Source organism: Cetorhinus maximus, chromosome 21 (genome assembly GCF_964194155.1).
Source record: "Cetorhinus maximus chromosome 21, sCetMax3.hap1.1, whole genome shotgun sequence".
Classification (NCBI taxonomy): domain Eukaryota; kingdom Metazoa; phylum Chordata; class Chondrichthyes; order Lamniformes; family Cetorhinidae; genus Cetorhinus; species Cetorhinus maximus.
The window spans coordinates 31864597-31881770 of NC_135899.1; the positions used below are offsets into that span (position 1 = coordinate 31864597).

The 17174-nt window shown below is 42.6% G+C and overlaps 1 protein-coding gene across 3 annotated transcripts in view; it reads left to right on the top strand.

Annotated features, from left to right (window-relative positions):
* LOC144695815 (class I histocompatibility antigen, F10 alpha chain-like) overlaps positions 1-16927 on the top strand; it is a 43692-nt gene extending 26765 nt beyond the window's left edge. For 2 of the 3 annotated variants that reach the window (XM_078566826.1, XM_078566825.1), the window contains 6 exons: positions 1415-1675; positions 7820-8095; positions 8210-8488; positions 13218-13337; positions 16228-16293; positions 16404-16927. In XM_078566826.1, the coding sequence (XP_078422952.1) occupies positions 1435-1675; positions 7820-8095; positions 8210-8488; positions 13218-13337; positions 16228-16293; positions 16404-16582 (1161 nt within the window). In that variant the 5' untranslated portion in view covers positions 1415-1434 and the 3' untranslated portion in view covers positions 16583-16927. The remainder of the gene's footprint in view (positions 1-1414; positions 1676-7819; positions 8096-8209; positions 8489-13217; positions 13338-16227; positions 16294-16403) is intronic. The other variant, XM_078566827.1, reaches the window with a different exon arrangement.
* Positions 16928-17174: the final 247 nt, after the last annotated feature.

The window sequence follows — 17174 nt, forward strand, 5'->3', positions numbered from 1 at the left end:
GATCAGAAGTGGGGATGTTCGCTGATGATTGCACAATGTTCAGAACCATTCATTACTCCTCAGATACTGAAGCAGTCCATGTCCAAATGCAGCAAGACCTGGACAACATCCAAGCTTGGGCTGACAAGTGGCAAGTAACATTTGCACCATATAAGTGCCAGGCAATGACCATCTCCAACAAAAGAGAATGTAACCATTGCTCCTTGACATTCAGTGGCATTACCATTGCTGAATCCTCCACTATCAACATCCTGGGGGTTTCTATTGACCAGAAACTGAACTGGACTACCCTTATAAATACTGTGGCTACAAGAGCAGGTCAGAGGCTAGGAATCCTGCAGCGAGTAACTCACCACCTGACTCCCCAAAGCCTGTCCACCATCTGCAAGGTAGGAGTGCGATGAAATACTCCCCACTTGCCTGGATGAGTGCAGCTCCAACAGCTTGGAAGAAGCTTGACACCATCCAGGATAAAGCAGCCTGCTTGATTGGCACCCCATCCACAAACATCCACACCCTCCACCACCGACGCACAGGAGCAACAGTTTGTATCATCTATAAGATGCACTGCAGGAATTCACAAAGGCTCCTAAGACAGCACCTTCCAAACCCATGACCACTGCCATCTAGAAGGACAAGGGCAGCAGATAGTTGGGAACACCACCACCTGGAAGTTCCTCTCCAAGTCACACGCTATCCTGACTTGGAAATATATCGCTGTTCTTTCACTGTCACTGGGCTAAAGCCCTGGAATTCCCTCCCTAACTGCACTGTGGGTGTACCCACACCACATGGACTGCAGCGGTTCAAGAAGGCAGCTCACCACCACCACCTCAAGGGCAATTAGGGATGGGAAATAAATGCTGGTCTGGCCAGCGATGCCCACATCCTGTGAATGAATAAAGAAAACTCCTCTCATTCTCTCACCTATTCACTCACTCACCCATTTACTAACTCACTGACTTACTGAAAGATGTTGACCTTTAATAAGTTACCTGAATATGCAGCTACTGTTATGCAAAGGGGACGTGTCGTCCTTTCTACCATATCTTCATAAAACCGATGATCTTCGCTGGGTTGTCTCTGACCCTTCGATGCTTCAACTGAGATCAAATGATATGGTTGCAAAATTGTAAAAAGGTTGGGTCACAGAAATCTTTGGCAGCGTCAATGCAATCAGCATCAACCTGGATGACCTGGGGCACTGTCTTCAGTACTGGTTTCAGCTACTTTTTGAGATATGGTAGATAGTTCCTGGTGCGAATGCACTATCTGGCTTTATTTCATAATTTCTGTCATTGATATGATTTAGGGGATTACTGGAGATTGTCACTATATGAGTGGGATTCACTGGAGCAGGTGGTTGTGTTTGTTAATGGCTATTAACTTGCCCCTTGAATTATTTGTTTTACAGATAGTAATGCCTTTACTGTAATGTATTTGGCCACCTCTGGTACTACTGATTTACCTGAGTATGTTGGTGTGGGAATGATTAATGGAGTTCCAGTAGCCTATTATGACAGTAGTACCCACCAGATTGTCTCCCGACAACAGTGGATGGCAGACTCTTTTGATGCAGAGTACTGGGAATATCTCACAAATCGAGGCAGTAAACACTGTGCCATTGCAAAGGAGAATCTGAAGATGATAATGAAGAATACGAACCAGACGTCCGGTAAGAACAGCGATGCACAATCTCCCATTTGTCCTTTTACCTCCTGTCTCCTCACCATCTAAGTTTGAATCTTTGGAACTCTCTTCCTCAAAAGGCGGTGGAGGCAGAGTCTTTAAACATTTTTTGAGGTGGTTAGATCCTTGATAAGCAAGGAGGTGAAAGGTTATCAGGGATCGGCGGGAATGTGGAGTTGAGGTTACAATCAGTTCAGCCATGGTGCTGTTGAATAGTGGAGGAGACTCGAAGGGCCGAATGGCCTACTCTTGCTCCTAATATGTTGGCCCCAAACACTCCTTCCAAGCGATACAGTGAATTACACGTACTTCTTTCAATTTAGTATACTTTATTCACTGCACACAATGTGGTCTTCTGTACACTGGGGAGACCAAACACAGACTGGGAGGCCACTTTTCAGGCCACCTCTGTTCTGTCCACAAGTGTAACCCTGAGCTTCCTGTCACTGTCATTGTTAATTCTCCACCTTGCTCCCACTCTGACCCTTCTGCCCTTGGCCTGCTACAGTGTTCCAGTGAATTTCAACATAAGCTCGAGGAACAGCACCTCACCTTTCGATTATGCTCTTTACAGCCTTCTGAATCCACGTAGAGTTCAGCAATTTCAGTCTGTAATCTCTGCTCCCATTTTTTTTTCTCCTCAAGTTTCATTTTTGCTCGCGTTTTCCTCTTTTTTTTGCTCTTTTTTTGCCTTCAACAGCTTCATTCTTCCAATCAAACTGCCTATAGGTTAATGTCAGTGGTAGGAACAACTCTGGAATCCTTACTAGAAAAGATAAATACAACAATGAATAGTCAGCATGGATTTCCAAAGGGAAAACCTTGCTTGACTAACATTATTGATCATTTCGAGGAGGTCGCAGAAGGAGTGGACAATGATAATGCATCAGAGATTTTTTTTCTGGATTTTCAAAAGGCCTTTGATAAGGTGCCCTGTAATAGATTAATGAATAAGGTCAGAGAATGTGGAGTCAGGGGACAAGTGGCAGAATGGATTGCTAGCTCTTCAAGGCTGAAAGCAGAAAGTGGAATAAAGGGCAGGAATAAATTCAGAGTGGCAGAAGGTGGGAAGTGGTGTTCCACAAGGATCAGTGCTGGGACAGTTGCCATTCACAATTTACATTAAAGATTTGAACTTTGGAAACAAAAACACAATTTCAAAAATTACAGATGACACCAAATTGTGGGGGAGGTGGGATGAGGGAATCAATACTGAGGACTGCAACAAATTACAGGAGGTCATCAATAAACTTGCAGAATGGGCAAATAACTGGCAAATGAAGTTCAGTACAGATAAATGTGAGGTAATACATTTTGGTAGGAATAGGGAAATAACCTATTACTCGGAAGGTGAGAGTCTAGGTTGGGGGCAACAACAAAGGGATGAGAGTACAAATACATTAATCATTAAAAGTTGCGCCACAGGATATAATAAAAAAGCAATCCAAGCACTAGGCTTTATTTCTACAGAGATCGAATTGCAAATAGGGAAGTTATGCTATACCCTTATCGAACCTTGGTTAGACCACGCTTAGAGTACTGTGTGCAGTTCTGGTTGCCATATTACAAAAACGATAAAGAGCACTGGGGCATTTGGAGAGAGGGCACAGAGGATTTACAAGGATAAAAGCAGAAATTTGTGAGTATACAGATCAGAAAAGGATTGACAGGCTATGTCTCTTTTCCCTTGCAAAAAGAAGGCTGATGGGTGACTTAATAGAGATGTTTAAAATTGTGAAAGGTTTTGATAGAGTGGACACAGAGAGAAGGTTTCCTCTTGTGGAGAACAGCATAATTAGAGGCCATCAATTTAAGGTAGACACCAAGGGATCCTACAGGGATCACCCAAAGAGTGGAGAGAATGTGGAACTCAGTACCACAAGGAGGTAACCACCCTTTATTCCCACCCTCTGCTTTCTGGTTGAAGCGAATAGTATAGATGCATTTGAGGGGAAGCTAGACAAGTATATGATGGAGAAGGGAACACAGAATTATAGTGATAGATTTAGATGAGGAAAGATAGGGATAGAGGCTTAAGTGGAGTATAAAAACCATCATGGACTGGTTGGGCCTGTTCTGTGCCATAAATCCTACGTAGTCCTTCACAAACACATCTTTTGTTTCTTTATTTGCCCTTTGGCTCAGCAACACCAACTCTTTTGTCACTTAACCTCTCCTGTCTTCCAACCTATCATTGATCTCTTTTGTTCCTTTCATACTCTTCCCCCAACCCCCCTTTCAGTTGCTCAAAACCAATTACTTTTCCCAGTCTGATGAAAGGTCACCAACCTGCAACTATTTCTCTCTCCGTGGATGCTGGCTGACCTGTGTTTTTTTTTTATATATCTTCCAATGATTGCTCCGTTTGATGATATCCAGCCAGAGTTGTATTGCGGTCTGTGACACTGGGATGTACAATATTTGGGCCACCCTGGCAACACCTATTATACAGGTATCTTGACATCTAAAAGGCAGGCTAATTCCACATTTTTTAATGCTTTCATGAGATGTGAGCGTTGCTGACAAGGCCAGCATTTGTTGCCCATCTCTAATTGCCATTGAATTGGTTGGCTTGCTAGGCCATTTCAGTGGGCTGTTAAGAGTCACAACCACATTACTGTGTATCTAGAGTCACAGTAGGCCAGACCAGGTAAGGTAAGGATGACAGATTTCCTTCCTAAAGGATATTAGTAAACCAGATGTGTTTCATGGTTTCAATACTGAGACCAGGTTTATATTCCAGATTTTATTAATTGAATTTACGGCTTCTTTCAGGCTGTGACCTGTGACCTCAGTTTGCAGTCAAACATTACATCAGGGAGGTCAACCAGGCTCTCTACGCTATGAGAGTAGAGTGAGGACGAGAGACTCACTAGACTTTACCCATATTTCAGGTTTCTCGATGGTGAAAGGTGTCATTGAGTTCACCTACATTCCACTGCCTCTCCCCATTGAACCCTGGGGGAGGGGTAGGGGGGAGTTTTACGGTCCCCTGCCAGTGGGTTTGAAGATGGGGTGGGGGGGGCTTCCTAAAATACAGTGCGCCACTTGCTTGCCCGCCATGACCTGTCACCCATTTTACAGGTGGCCACGGAGGCGCCTGGTGGCCCACCTGCCCTTGGGCCTGTTGAGGCCCTCGAGTAGCCAAATAATGGCCATTTAAGTGCCTCATCCCACTATTTTACCCACAGCATGGTGAAGCCCACGCAACGTGGGTAGACCAGCAGCTTTTACTGGGCGAGCCAATGTCGGGCAAGGAGGAGTGCTGGGGACCTCTTTTGGGGATCTCCTGTGCTCATTGAACCAACTCCCGCATCTGCAAGGTCATAGCCTGCCACAGCCCCGCACCCCCCCCCCCCACACTTAACTCTCCCCGTTAGCCCCTCAAAACCGCTTGCCATCAAGGCCCCGCTGACATCCTTGACATACCTGAACTCCGGCCTTCATTCACTCCCCCACTACAGAGACTGGCTGTACTCCTAGCAATGGCCGTCACTCAAACCTGGTGCTGCTGACACTACAGAGCTACAGCTCTCTAAAGCAGGACTTCCTCCCGATGGAGGTGCTGATGGAGAGCTTTAAATGACTGCAGGTCAACCCGTATGCATTCCCCGCCAACTCGTCGGGTGGCGGGGTGAGAATCCCCGCCAAGCGAAAACTCCTGCCCCGGAATATTCATCAATCTTTAGCGATTTCACTCCCTTGAATGTAAGGCTAGTTTGTGACCACAGGCAGCACATCACGCAGGTCTGTGCCTGCTACCCTGGCAGCAGTCCTGATTCTTTCATTGCTGTGCCAGTGCTCTGCATTGCCTTTAGTTCAAAGAGGTCATCGGATCACAGGCTGGGTGACAAGGGTATATGCCCGGATATGACTTGCCACTCCTATACGAAAGCCATGCATAACTACAGTGCAAATGTTACCTGGAACACTTCTTCTCCATGAAGGGAAGAGGATTTCCCTTCTCCTGTAGACCATCAAGACCAAGACATACAAAACGGTTTCTGAAAAGCAATTTGGAGATATTCACAGAAAATAGATTCTTTAATTGACACTTTCTTCAGCACTGCACATAGGCTCAGTTTTACATTAATAGCTGCCACTGTGAGATAACCAATGAAATAATCTATGCTGGTAAGCTCAAAGAAGGACCTGTTACTGCAATATGGATCATGCAGAGAGATCTATTACTGTAATAATGAGCTCACAGAGAGATCTATTACTGTAACACTGAGACCGCAGAGGGATCCATTACTGTAACACAGCCCACGGAGAGATCAATTACTGTAATACAGACCACGGAGAGATCAATTACTGTAACACTGAGCCCACAGAGAGATCATTACTGTAACACAGCCCATGGAGAGATCTATTACTATAACACTGAGCCCACAGAGAGATCCATTACTGTAACACAGTCCACGGAGAGACCAATTACTGTAACACTGAGCCCACAGAGAGATCCATTACTGTAACACTGAGCCCACGGAGAGATCTATTACTGTAGCACTGAGCCCACGGAGAGATCTATTACTGTAACACTGAGCCCACGGAGAGATCTATTGCTGTAACACCGAGTCCACAGAGAGATCTATTACTGTAACACTGAGCCCACAGAGAGATCCATTACTGTAACACTGAGCCCACAGAAAGATCCATGACTGTAACACTGAGCCCAGAGAGATCTATTACTGTAACACAGCCCACAGATAGATCTATTATTGTAATACTGAGCCCAGTGAGAGATCCATTATTGTAATAGTGAGCCCACAGAGAGATCTACTACTGTAACACTGAACCCACAGAGAGATCCATTACTGTAACACAGCCCACAAAGAGATCTTTTACTATATTACTGAGCTCACTGAATGATCTATTACCATAATACTGAGCCCACCGAGAGATCCATTACTGTAATACTCAGCCCACAGAGAGATCTATTGCCATAACACAACCCACGGGGAGATCTTTTACTGTAATACTGAGCCCGCAGGGAGATCTATTACTGTAATACTGAGTGCACAAAGAGATCTATTACTGTAACACTGAGACCACAGACAGATCTATTACTGTAACACTGAGCCCACAGAGAGATCTATTACTGTAATGCTGAGACCACACCTAGATCTATTACTGTAACACAGCCCACTGAGAGATCTGTTAATGTAACACTGAGCCCACAGAGAGATCCATTACTGTAATACTGAGTCTACAGAGAGAGATCTATTACTGCAACACAGCCCGCAGAGAGATCCATTACTGTAATACGGAGCCCACAGAGGTATATTGCTGTAACACAGCCCACAGAGAGATCTATTACTGTAATACTGAGCCCACAGGGAGAGATCTATTACTGTAATATTGAGCCCACAGAGAGATCTATTACTGTATTACTGAGTCCACAGGGAGAGATCTATTACTGTAATATTGAGCCCACAGAGAGATCTATTAATGTATTACTGAGCCCACAGACAGACCTATTACTGTAATACTGAACCCACAGGGAGAGATCTATTACTGTAATATTGAGCCCACAGACAGATCTATTACTGTAATATTGAGCCCACAGACAGATCTATTACTGTAATATTGAGCCCACAGAGAGATCTATATTACTGTAATATTGAGCCCACAGACAGTTCTATTACTGTAATATTGAGCCCACAGAGAGATCTATTACTGTAATATTGAGCCCACAGACAGTTCTATTACTGTAATATTGAGCCCACAGACAGATCTATTACTGTAATATTGAGCCCACAGAGAGATCTATTACTGTAATACTGAGCCCACAGGGAGAGATCTATTACTGTAATATTGAGCCCACAGAGAGATCTATTACTGTATCACTGAGTCCACAGGGAGAGATCTATTACTGTAATATTGAGCCCACAGAGAGATCTATTACTGTAATATTGAGCCCACAGACAGATCTATTACTGTAATACTGAGCCCACAGGGAGAGATCTATTACTGTAATATTGAGCCCACAGAGATATCTATTACTGTATTACTGAGCCCACAAAGCAATCCATTACTTTAATACTGAGCCCACAGAATAAACTGGCAATGTAATAAGGGACTTATTCTATTAACAATTGATTTTTATTTCTCTGCTGATCTTTGACAGGAATTCACATTTTCCAATGGATAAGGACTGTTGAGGTCGCTGAAGACGGCTCCATTAAGAGATCGATGCGATTTGGATTTGATGGAAAGGACTATATTAGTTTAGAGCCAGACAAAATGAGATGGGTCGCAACCAATCACATTGCAGTGAAGACTATGGAGAAATGGAATTCGGATGAATCCTGGAATAAGTATTGGAAATGGCAGTTGGAAGTAGAACTTGCTGAACGTTTAAAACTACGTTTACACTTTGGAAAGGAATACCTTAAAAGGAAAGGTATGTATTTCAGTTTGGATCTGTTCTGATCTAACTTCACTGGTCTATGAAAGCGTTCTCCCATTCCATTCAGTGTCTGTCTATTGTTTGTGTTTTCACCCTTTCCCATTACAGTTCAGCCTGAAGTGTTCATCTCCAGAAGTGATCCCAATAGTCAGTACAAGCCACTCACTCTCTCCTGCCTGGTTACTGGGTTTTATCCTGTAGACATCGAGGTGAGCTGGCTAAGGGATGGAGAGGTAATGTCTGAGACACTATCCTCGGGGGTTCGACCCAACCACGATGGGACCCATCAGATCCAGAAAGAGATTGAAATAAATGCTGGGGATGAGGGTCAATACTCCTGTCAAATTGAACACAGCAGCCTGGCAGAGACCCAGCTCTATCAGTGGGGTAAGGAACTGTACTGGATGTGTGTGTGCACGTGTGTGTGTGTATAGATAAAAGTGAAAGAGCCTGTGTGACTGAGAGGGTTGGATGAATGAAATATAGACAGTAACATGCAAGAGGAACTGAGACTGTGTCAAGGAAACAGATTCAAAATAGAATGAAAGAGTGAGAGCCTTGGAAAATTAAAATGAATCGCATCACCAAGCAAGTGATATATTGTCATGCTTTGGGATTTTCCCATGTTTGACTTCGGGAATTTTTGAGCTTATTTATATTGCTATGTAGCTGTTCAAGTAAATTCAACAGACAAATCTGGCTAGTCTTTGAAATGCTCCTGAAATTGACAACATAAGCAGAGGCTTTGAAAATCTACTTTGGAGAAAAAACTGCTCAGCTTTCAACCTCAAAAGTGTCAATCAATCAAAACTATTCAGAGTATCAAAGTCAAAAACTTTCATACGAACATATGAATTAGGAACAGGAGTAGGCCACTCGGTCCTTCAAGCCTGCTCCGCCATTCAATAAGATCATGGCTGATCTGAATGTAACCTCAACCCCACATTCCTGCCTACCCCCGATAACCTTTCACCTCTTTGTTAATCAAGAATCTATCTTGCTCTGCCTTAAAATTGTCAAAGACACTGCTTCCACCGTCTTTTGAGGAAGAGAGTTCCAAAGACTCATCTCTGTCTTAAATGAGCAACCCCTTATTTTTAAACGGTGACCCCCAGTTCTAGATTCTCCCACAAAAGGAAACATCCTCTCCACATCCACCCTGTCAAGACCCCTCAGGATCTTAAAGGTTTCAATTAACTCTTACTCTTCCAAATTTCAGTGGATACAAGCCTAACCTGTCCAGCCTTTCCTGAACATAACATTCCAGATGCGGTCTCACTATTGCTTTGTATAATTGAGGATAATTTTTCTACTTTTGTATTCAATTCCCCTCACAGTAAATGATAACATTCTTTTAGCTTTCCTAATTACCTGCTGTACCTGCAAATTAACCTTTTGTGACTCATGCACTAGTATGCCCAGATCCCTCTGAATCTCAGAGCTTTGCAATCTCTCACCATTTAGATAAATGCTTCTTTTTTATTCTTCCTGCCAAAATGAACAATTTCACATTTTCCCACATTATACTCCATTTGCTAGATCTTTACCCACTCACTTAACCCATCTATGTCACTTTGTAGCCTCCTTTCACCCTCTTCACAATTTACTTTCCTACCTATCTTTGTGTCATCAGAAAATTTAGCAGCCATTCCTTCGGTCCCTTCATCCAAGTCATTTATATATATATATTGTAAAAAGTTGAGGCCCCAGCACTGATCCCTTTGGCACACCACTCATCACCACCTGCCAACCAGCAAAAGACCCATTTATGCCAACTCTCTGCTTCCTGTGAGCTAGCCAATCTCCTATCCATGCCAATATGTTACCCTCTACACCATGAGCTTTTATTTTCTGCAATAATCTTTGATGTAGCACTTTATCAAATGCTTTCTGGAAATCCAAGTACAGTACATCCACCAGTTCTCCTTTAACCACAGCACATGTGACTCCTTCAAAGAACTCCAATAAATTGGTTAAACATGATTTCCATTTTACAAACCCTTGATGACTCTGTCTGACTGCCTTGAATTTTTCTAAGTGCCTTGTTATAACATTTTTATTATAGCTTCTAACATTTTCCCTATGACAGATGTTAGGCTAGCTGGCCTGTAGTTTCCTGCTTTCTGTCTCCCTCTCTTTTTGAATAAAGGAGTTACATTTGCTATTTTCCAATCTCATGGAACCTTCCCCGAATCTAGGAAAATTAAAACCAGTGCATCAACTATCTCACTAGCCACTTCTTTCAAGATCTTAGAGTGAAGTCCATCCTGACTTGGGGATGTGTCAGGCCGCAGTCCCAACAATTTGCTCAATACCACTTCCCTGGTGATTGTCATTTTCCCGAGTTCCTTTGTCCCTTCCATTTCCTGATTTATAGCTATTTCAGGGATATTACTTGTCTCCTTTATAGTGAAGACCAAAGCAAAATACCTGTTTAATTCATCCGCCATCTCCTTACTTTCCATTATCAATTCCCCAGACGCACTTTCTATAGGACCAGCACTCACTTTGTTAACTTTTTTCTTATTTAAATATGAATAGAAACTTACTGTCTGTCTTTATATTACTAAATAAAAACAAAAGTAAAAATACCTGGAAAAACTCAGCAGGTCTGACAGCATCTGCGGAGAGGAACACAGTTAACGTTTCGAGTCCATATGACTCTTCAACAGAGCTGGCTTTCTCTTGTACTCTAACTTTTCCCTCCTTATTAATCTTTTTATCATTCTTTGCTGTTCTTTATATTCTTTCCAATGTTTTGACCTGCCACCCATCTTTGCGTAATTGTATGCTTTTTCTTTAAATTTGATACTGTCTTTAACTTTTTTAGTTAACCACAGATGGTGGACCCTCCCCTTGGAATTTTTCTTTCTCATTGGCATGTATCTATTCAGTGTATTCTGAAATATCCCTTTAAATGTCTGCCACTAAGCCTATATTGACCTATCCCTTATTCTCATTTGCCAGTTCAATTTAGCTAGCTCCACTTTCATGCCCTCATAATTGCCTTTATTTAAGTTTAAAATACTAGTTTTTGACGAATTAATTTCTCCCTCAAAATGAACGTAAAATTCATTCACATAATGCTGCTACATATGGGTGCCTTCACTGAAGTTCTCAATTAATCCTATCTCGTTGCTCAATACAAGGTCTAGTATAGCCTGCTCTCTGGTTGGCTCCAGAATGTGCTGTTCTAAGAAACTATCCGGAAAACATTCCATGAACTCCTCATCTATGCTACCTTTGCTCACCTGATTTTTCCAGTCTACATATTGATTAAAATCCCTCATGGTTATTGCTGCACCTTTCTGCCAAGCTCCCATTATCTCTTCTTTAAAACTCTGTCCCATTATGTAGTTACAATTAGGGGACCTGTACACCACTCCCACAAGTTACTTCTTGCCTTTATCATCCCTCGTCACAGCCCAAACTGCTTCTACATCCAGGTTTCCTGAACTTAGGTCATCCCTCTCTAATGTGCTAATACTATTATTAATTAACAGAGCCACCCCTGCACCTTTTTGTAACTTCTGTCCTTCCTAAATATCACATACCTTTCAATATTCAGGTCCCAATCTATGTCATCCTGTTGTCATGTCCCTGTAATGGCTATCAGATCATACTTATTTATTTCTATTCACGCTATCAGTTCATCTGTTTTGTTTCGAATGCTATGTACGTTTAGATACAGGGCCTTTAGTTTTGTCCTTTTATTATTTTTATAGCGTCTAGCCTTATCTGCTGATGTACTCTTAGAACTGTACTCTCTGTTCCTTCCCGTCACAGACTGTTTATCATTTCCCATATTAATACCTTTCTCTCTTGCCTTGTCTCTACTCTTTGGTTTACTACATCTTCCTAAATTTCATCCCTTGCCCCACTATTCAGCTTAAAACCCTCTCTAATTCCCTAGTTATGTGGCTCACAAGGACACCAGCCCCAGCACAGTCCCAAATGTATAGATCCCACTTTCTCCAATGCTGGTGCCAGTGCCCCACGAGCCGGAATCCACTTATCCCATACCTCTTAATCTTGTGTAAATGAACTCAAAAGAATTGAAAGACCACATCAAAAAAAAGAATAACTTATTACAAGGCAATAAAGACGTCAATCAAACAAAGCTTGCACTCCCTGGTAAGCCGTGTCAACAGACCCCTGCTGAACTAAGTGCATTAGCTATTCTTGGAGCTCAGCCAAGCATTTGTAATGAGGCCATCTGAAGAAAGATATCTAGCCATCTGTTCTATTTCTGAAGAAAAGTCACAGCCTGAAACATTAACTCTGTTTCTTTCCACAAATGCTGCCAGAAGGGCTGAGCATTTCCAGCATTTTCTATTTTATTTCAGATTTCTGGCATCTGCAGTATTTTGATTTTGGACTGGGGTGAACTTATTCAAAATAGTGCCCTAAGTCCACTTGAGAGGACAGAGAGGCCTCATTTTCATATTTTGTCAAAAGATGGCACCTCTCACAGTGCAGTAATCTCTCAGTACTGCCCCTCTGACAATGCAGAACTCCCTCAGTACTTGCCCTCCGACAATGCACTGCTTCCTCAGTACTGCCCATCCGACAGTTCAATGTTCCACTAATAATGCCCACCTAGTAATCTCTCAGTGTCCCCCTTCTAACAGGGTGTTACAGTTTCAGCACTGCCCTTTTGAAAGTGGAGTACTCCCTGAGTACTAATCCTCTGATAGTGCAACACTCCCTCAGTACTAACAATCTGAAATTGCAACGCTCCCTCAGTACTGACCCTCTGACAGTGCCGTGCTTCCTCAGTGCTACAATGGAGTGACAGCTTAGATTTTGTGCTCAAGTCTCAATTGTGTCTCAAATGTGCTCACTGCTACCTCAATCCCTGCACTAACCCAGTGCTGTCAGGCTGCTAATTTGAGACCCAGGGTGGATTTTAACTTGCTGCTCATGTGTAAAGTTTGCTTTTATTTCAATGGAAATTGGGCATTTGCAATCAGCTGACATGTGAGAATCATCAATTCCATTGACTCCTGCGCCATACAGTGCAATCCTGGGAAAAACAACACAAACAGAATAAATCCGAACTGGAATGGATCCCGGAACAGTAAGATGATCCTGATGTTATTTAACTGTGTTTCAGAAATCCTGGAAAACAGTTGGGGACACTTGCATCCTGGATTTATAACAGGATTAGTGATCGCTGCCCTGGCTATTTTATTCGGGATAATCGGAAAAATCATCTGGAAAAGGCAACGGAGAGGTAAGAATCAGAGAGAGGGGAATGTGGAACTGAGGGGACAGAGTGAGTGTGGGGGAATCTCCAGTACTGGGAGTACAGGACGCTGAGAGGGGAGAGTGAGAGAGAGGGGAATGTGGAACTGAGGGGACAGAGTGAGTGTGGGGGAATCTCCAGTACTGGGAGTACAAGACACTGAGAGGGGAGAGTGAGAGAGAGGGGAATGTGGAACTGAGGGGACAGAGTGAGTGTGGGGGAATCTCCAGTACTGGGAGTACAGGACACTGAGAGGGGAGAGTGAGAGAGAGGGGAATGTGGAACTGAGGGGACAGAGTGAGTGTGGGGGAATCTCCAGTACTGGGAATACAGGACACTGAGAGGGGAGAGTGAGAGAGAGAGAGAGAGAGAGGAATTATATAGAATTTACTGAAAAGAACTGGGCCAACAGTTTTATGCCAATGTTTATACTTCACACACACACGCCTCCTCCTACCATACTTTATCCAAACCTTTCAGCATGTTGTATTATTCTTTTCTTTGTATTCACTATTGTCACTTTCCCCCTTAATGTCCACATGCTGTGTATGCCTTTTCCTTCGGTTTCAGATTTTCTCTTATTGCTTTATTCATCAAAACCCTGTCACTATTTGGTCATTTGTTCTTTTTTTAATTGAATTGGAAATGAAAATTCGATTTAAAGGATACAATGTGGTGACCATCACTGAGACTAGGTTAGAAACGGGACAGGACTAGGTGATGAATATATCAGGGTTTAGATTGTAAAAAGTTGAAGATCCAGCACTGATCCCTGTGGCACTCTACCAGTTACAGCATGCCAATCTGGAAAAAAACCATTTATCCCTACTCTCTGCTTCCTTTAATCCATGCTAATATGTTACCCCCTACACCACGTGATCTTACCTTGTGTAGTAACCTTTGATGTGACACCTTATAAAATGCCTTTTGGAAATCTAAGTACACAAATCTAAGTACCGGTTACCCTTTATCCGCCTTGAATGTTACTTTGTCAAAAGACTCTAATAGATTAGTTAAACACGATTTCCCTTTCACAAAGACATGTTGGCTCTGCCAGATCACATAGTGATTTTCTTAGTACCCTGCTATAACCTCCTTAATAATGAATTCCAGCACTTTTCTTATGACAGATATTAGGTTAACTGGCCTATAGGTTCTTGCTTTCTGCCTTCCTCCACTCTTGAATAAAAGTGTTTCATTAGCTGTTTTGCAATCTGCTGGGACTGTTCCATAAAATAAGGAATTTTGGAAAATTATAATTAATGCATCTACTATCTGTGCCCCTGCTTCTTTTAAGGTACAAAGATAGCACGGTAGCAAAGTAAGTTGTAAGGAAGATATAAAGAGTCTGCAAAGGGATATAGATAGGTTCAGTGAATGGGCAAGAATTTGGCAGATGGAGTACATTGTGAGGAAATGTGAGGTTGTCCACTTTGGCAGGAAGAATAGAAAAGCAGAATGTTATTTAAATGGAGAAAGACTGCAGAATGCTATTGTATAGATTGTTCTGAGTGTCCTTGTACATGAATCACAAAAAATTAGATTTACAGCAAATAATTAAGATGGCAATGTGAATGTTGACCTTTATCGCAAGGGGGGGGTGGAGTACAAAAGTTGTAAAGTTTTTCTACAACTGTATAGGACTTTGGTCTTCTCAATTAAGGAGGGATATATTTCCATTGGAAGCAGTTCAGAGAAGGTTCACTAGGCTGATTCCTCGGATGAAGGGGTTATATTATGAGGACAGGTTGAGCAAGTTGGGCCTACTCTCATTGGAGTTTCGAAAAATGAGAGGTGATCTTATTGAAACATTTAAGATTCTGAGGGGAGCTGACAGGGTAGATGCTAAGAGAATGTTTCCCATTGTGGGAAAATCTAGAAGTAGGGAGCACAGTTTCAAAATAAGGGGTCTTCCATTTAAGATGGTGAGGAAGAATTTCTTCTCCCAAAGGGTCATTAATCTTTGGGGTTCTCTTCTACACAAAGCAGTGAAGCCTGGGTTATTGAATATATTCAGTGCTGAGTTAGACAGGTTTTTGATCTAAAAGGGAGTCAAGGGTTATGGGTGGGAACCAGGCAGAAAAGTGGAGCTAAGGCCACATTAGATCAACCATGACCTTATTGAATGGTGGAGGAGGCTCAAGGGGCTCAGTAGCCTATTCCCACTCTTATTTCTTAGCATCGTGCATGCATTGGAGGCAGTACAGCGAAGGTTCACTGGATTGCTTCCTTGGATGAGGGGATTGTCCTACAAGGAGAAGCTGGGTCTATATTCTCTGGAATTTAGAAGAATGAGAGGCAATCTCATTGGAACATACAAGATTCTGAAGGGGCTTGACACGGTAGATGTTGAGAGGTTGTTTCCCCTGGCCGGGGAATCTAAGGCATTGGCAGGTCTTTGGGGGCGGGGTGGGGGGTGTGCAAATTCTCAGGATAAGGGGATGATCATTTAAGACTGAGATGAGAAGACATTTCTGCAAAGGATGGTGAATCTTTGGAATCCTCTACCCCAGACAGTTGTGGATGTTCCATTATTGAATACCTTTAAGGGTGAAATAGACAGATTTTTGGTCCGTTGGGGAATCAAGGGGTCTGGGGAGTGAGTGGGAAAGTGGAATTGAAGCCCAAGATCAGCTATGATCATGTTGGTTGGTGGAGCAGGCTCGACAGGCCGTTTAGTCAACTCCATGTTCCGGTTTCTCGTGTTCTTATGTTTACAGTTTTCTATCGTAACCTCTCAGACACTTTTTCCCAGGACGTATCACAAACAGAGTAAAAAATGTAGTTCAGTAGAAGATTCTCTAGAGTTATTACAACTCAGTGGGTAACATGTGGTGGAAAATTATCTTCAATTAAAGCTCCTTACTCTTGTCCATAGAAACTGATAAAACAGGAATCCCACAGCAACCATTCCATATGAATCCTGGGAAAGGACATCAAATCGGTGAGATTCCAAGTTTTACAAACTACTGTTTAAATTATTGGACTATTATTGTCCGCATTTACACTTTTCCTGAATATAGTGCAGTTGACTATGTTTAGTATTTTCATTAGTTTCAGCACAACCATTCCTGAAGATCGACCTCACTCACCACCACCCAGAAACCATGGATAATAATATGGAACTGAAGTTGACTGAATCCTACATACCGCTCACCACGGAATCTTTTCAGAGAGAGTCACAATCCGGAGCACATGTGGAAGGTAATTGTTCCTGTTCAGTTGTGGGTTAGAGATCAGTCCAAATAGACACTTCAAATCCTGCAAACAATGTTTCTGATGTAAACACAGTAAAATGTAATCTAGGTAACAACATGACAAAACTCCCAACAAACTATGAGGAAGGGGGAACAACACAGAGTTTACTGAGGCACTGCGATCCACGTTGAAAAAAGCCCTGGAAATGAATTATTAGAAAACTAATCAAGACCCAAGAGTTCGAAGAGACTAGCAGTCATTGCAAGGGACATGGGAACTGAAACAGATGTGGATGACCAGCTGTATTCACAAGATCTGAACACATTTACAATTGTATGAAAAGAGAAGCCATTCACCAATTAATACAAAATTGAAAAATATATCATTTGTCATATGTCATGTCATTGGTCTACCAGTATTCATTACAAGCCCATCGACTCTCACAGCTACCTTGACTACGCCTCCTCACACCTTGGTTCCTGTAAGGACTCCATCCCACTCTCCCAGTTTCTCCATCTCTGTCACATCTATTCCAATGATGCTACCTTCCACAACGATGCTTCTGACATGTCTTCCTTTTCTCTGAGCCAAGGTTTCCCCTCCACTGTGGCTGACAGGGTTGACAAC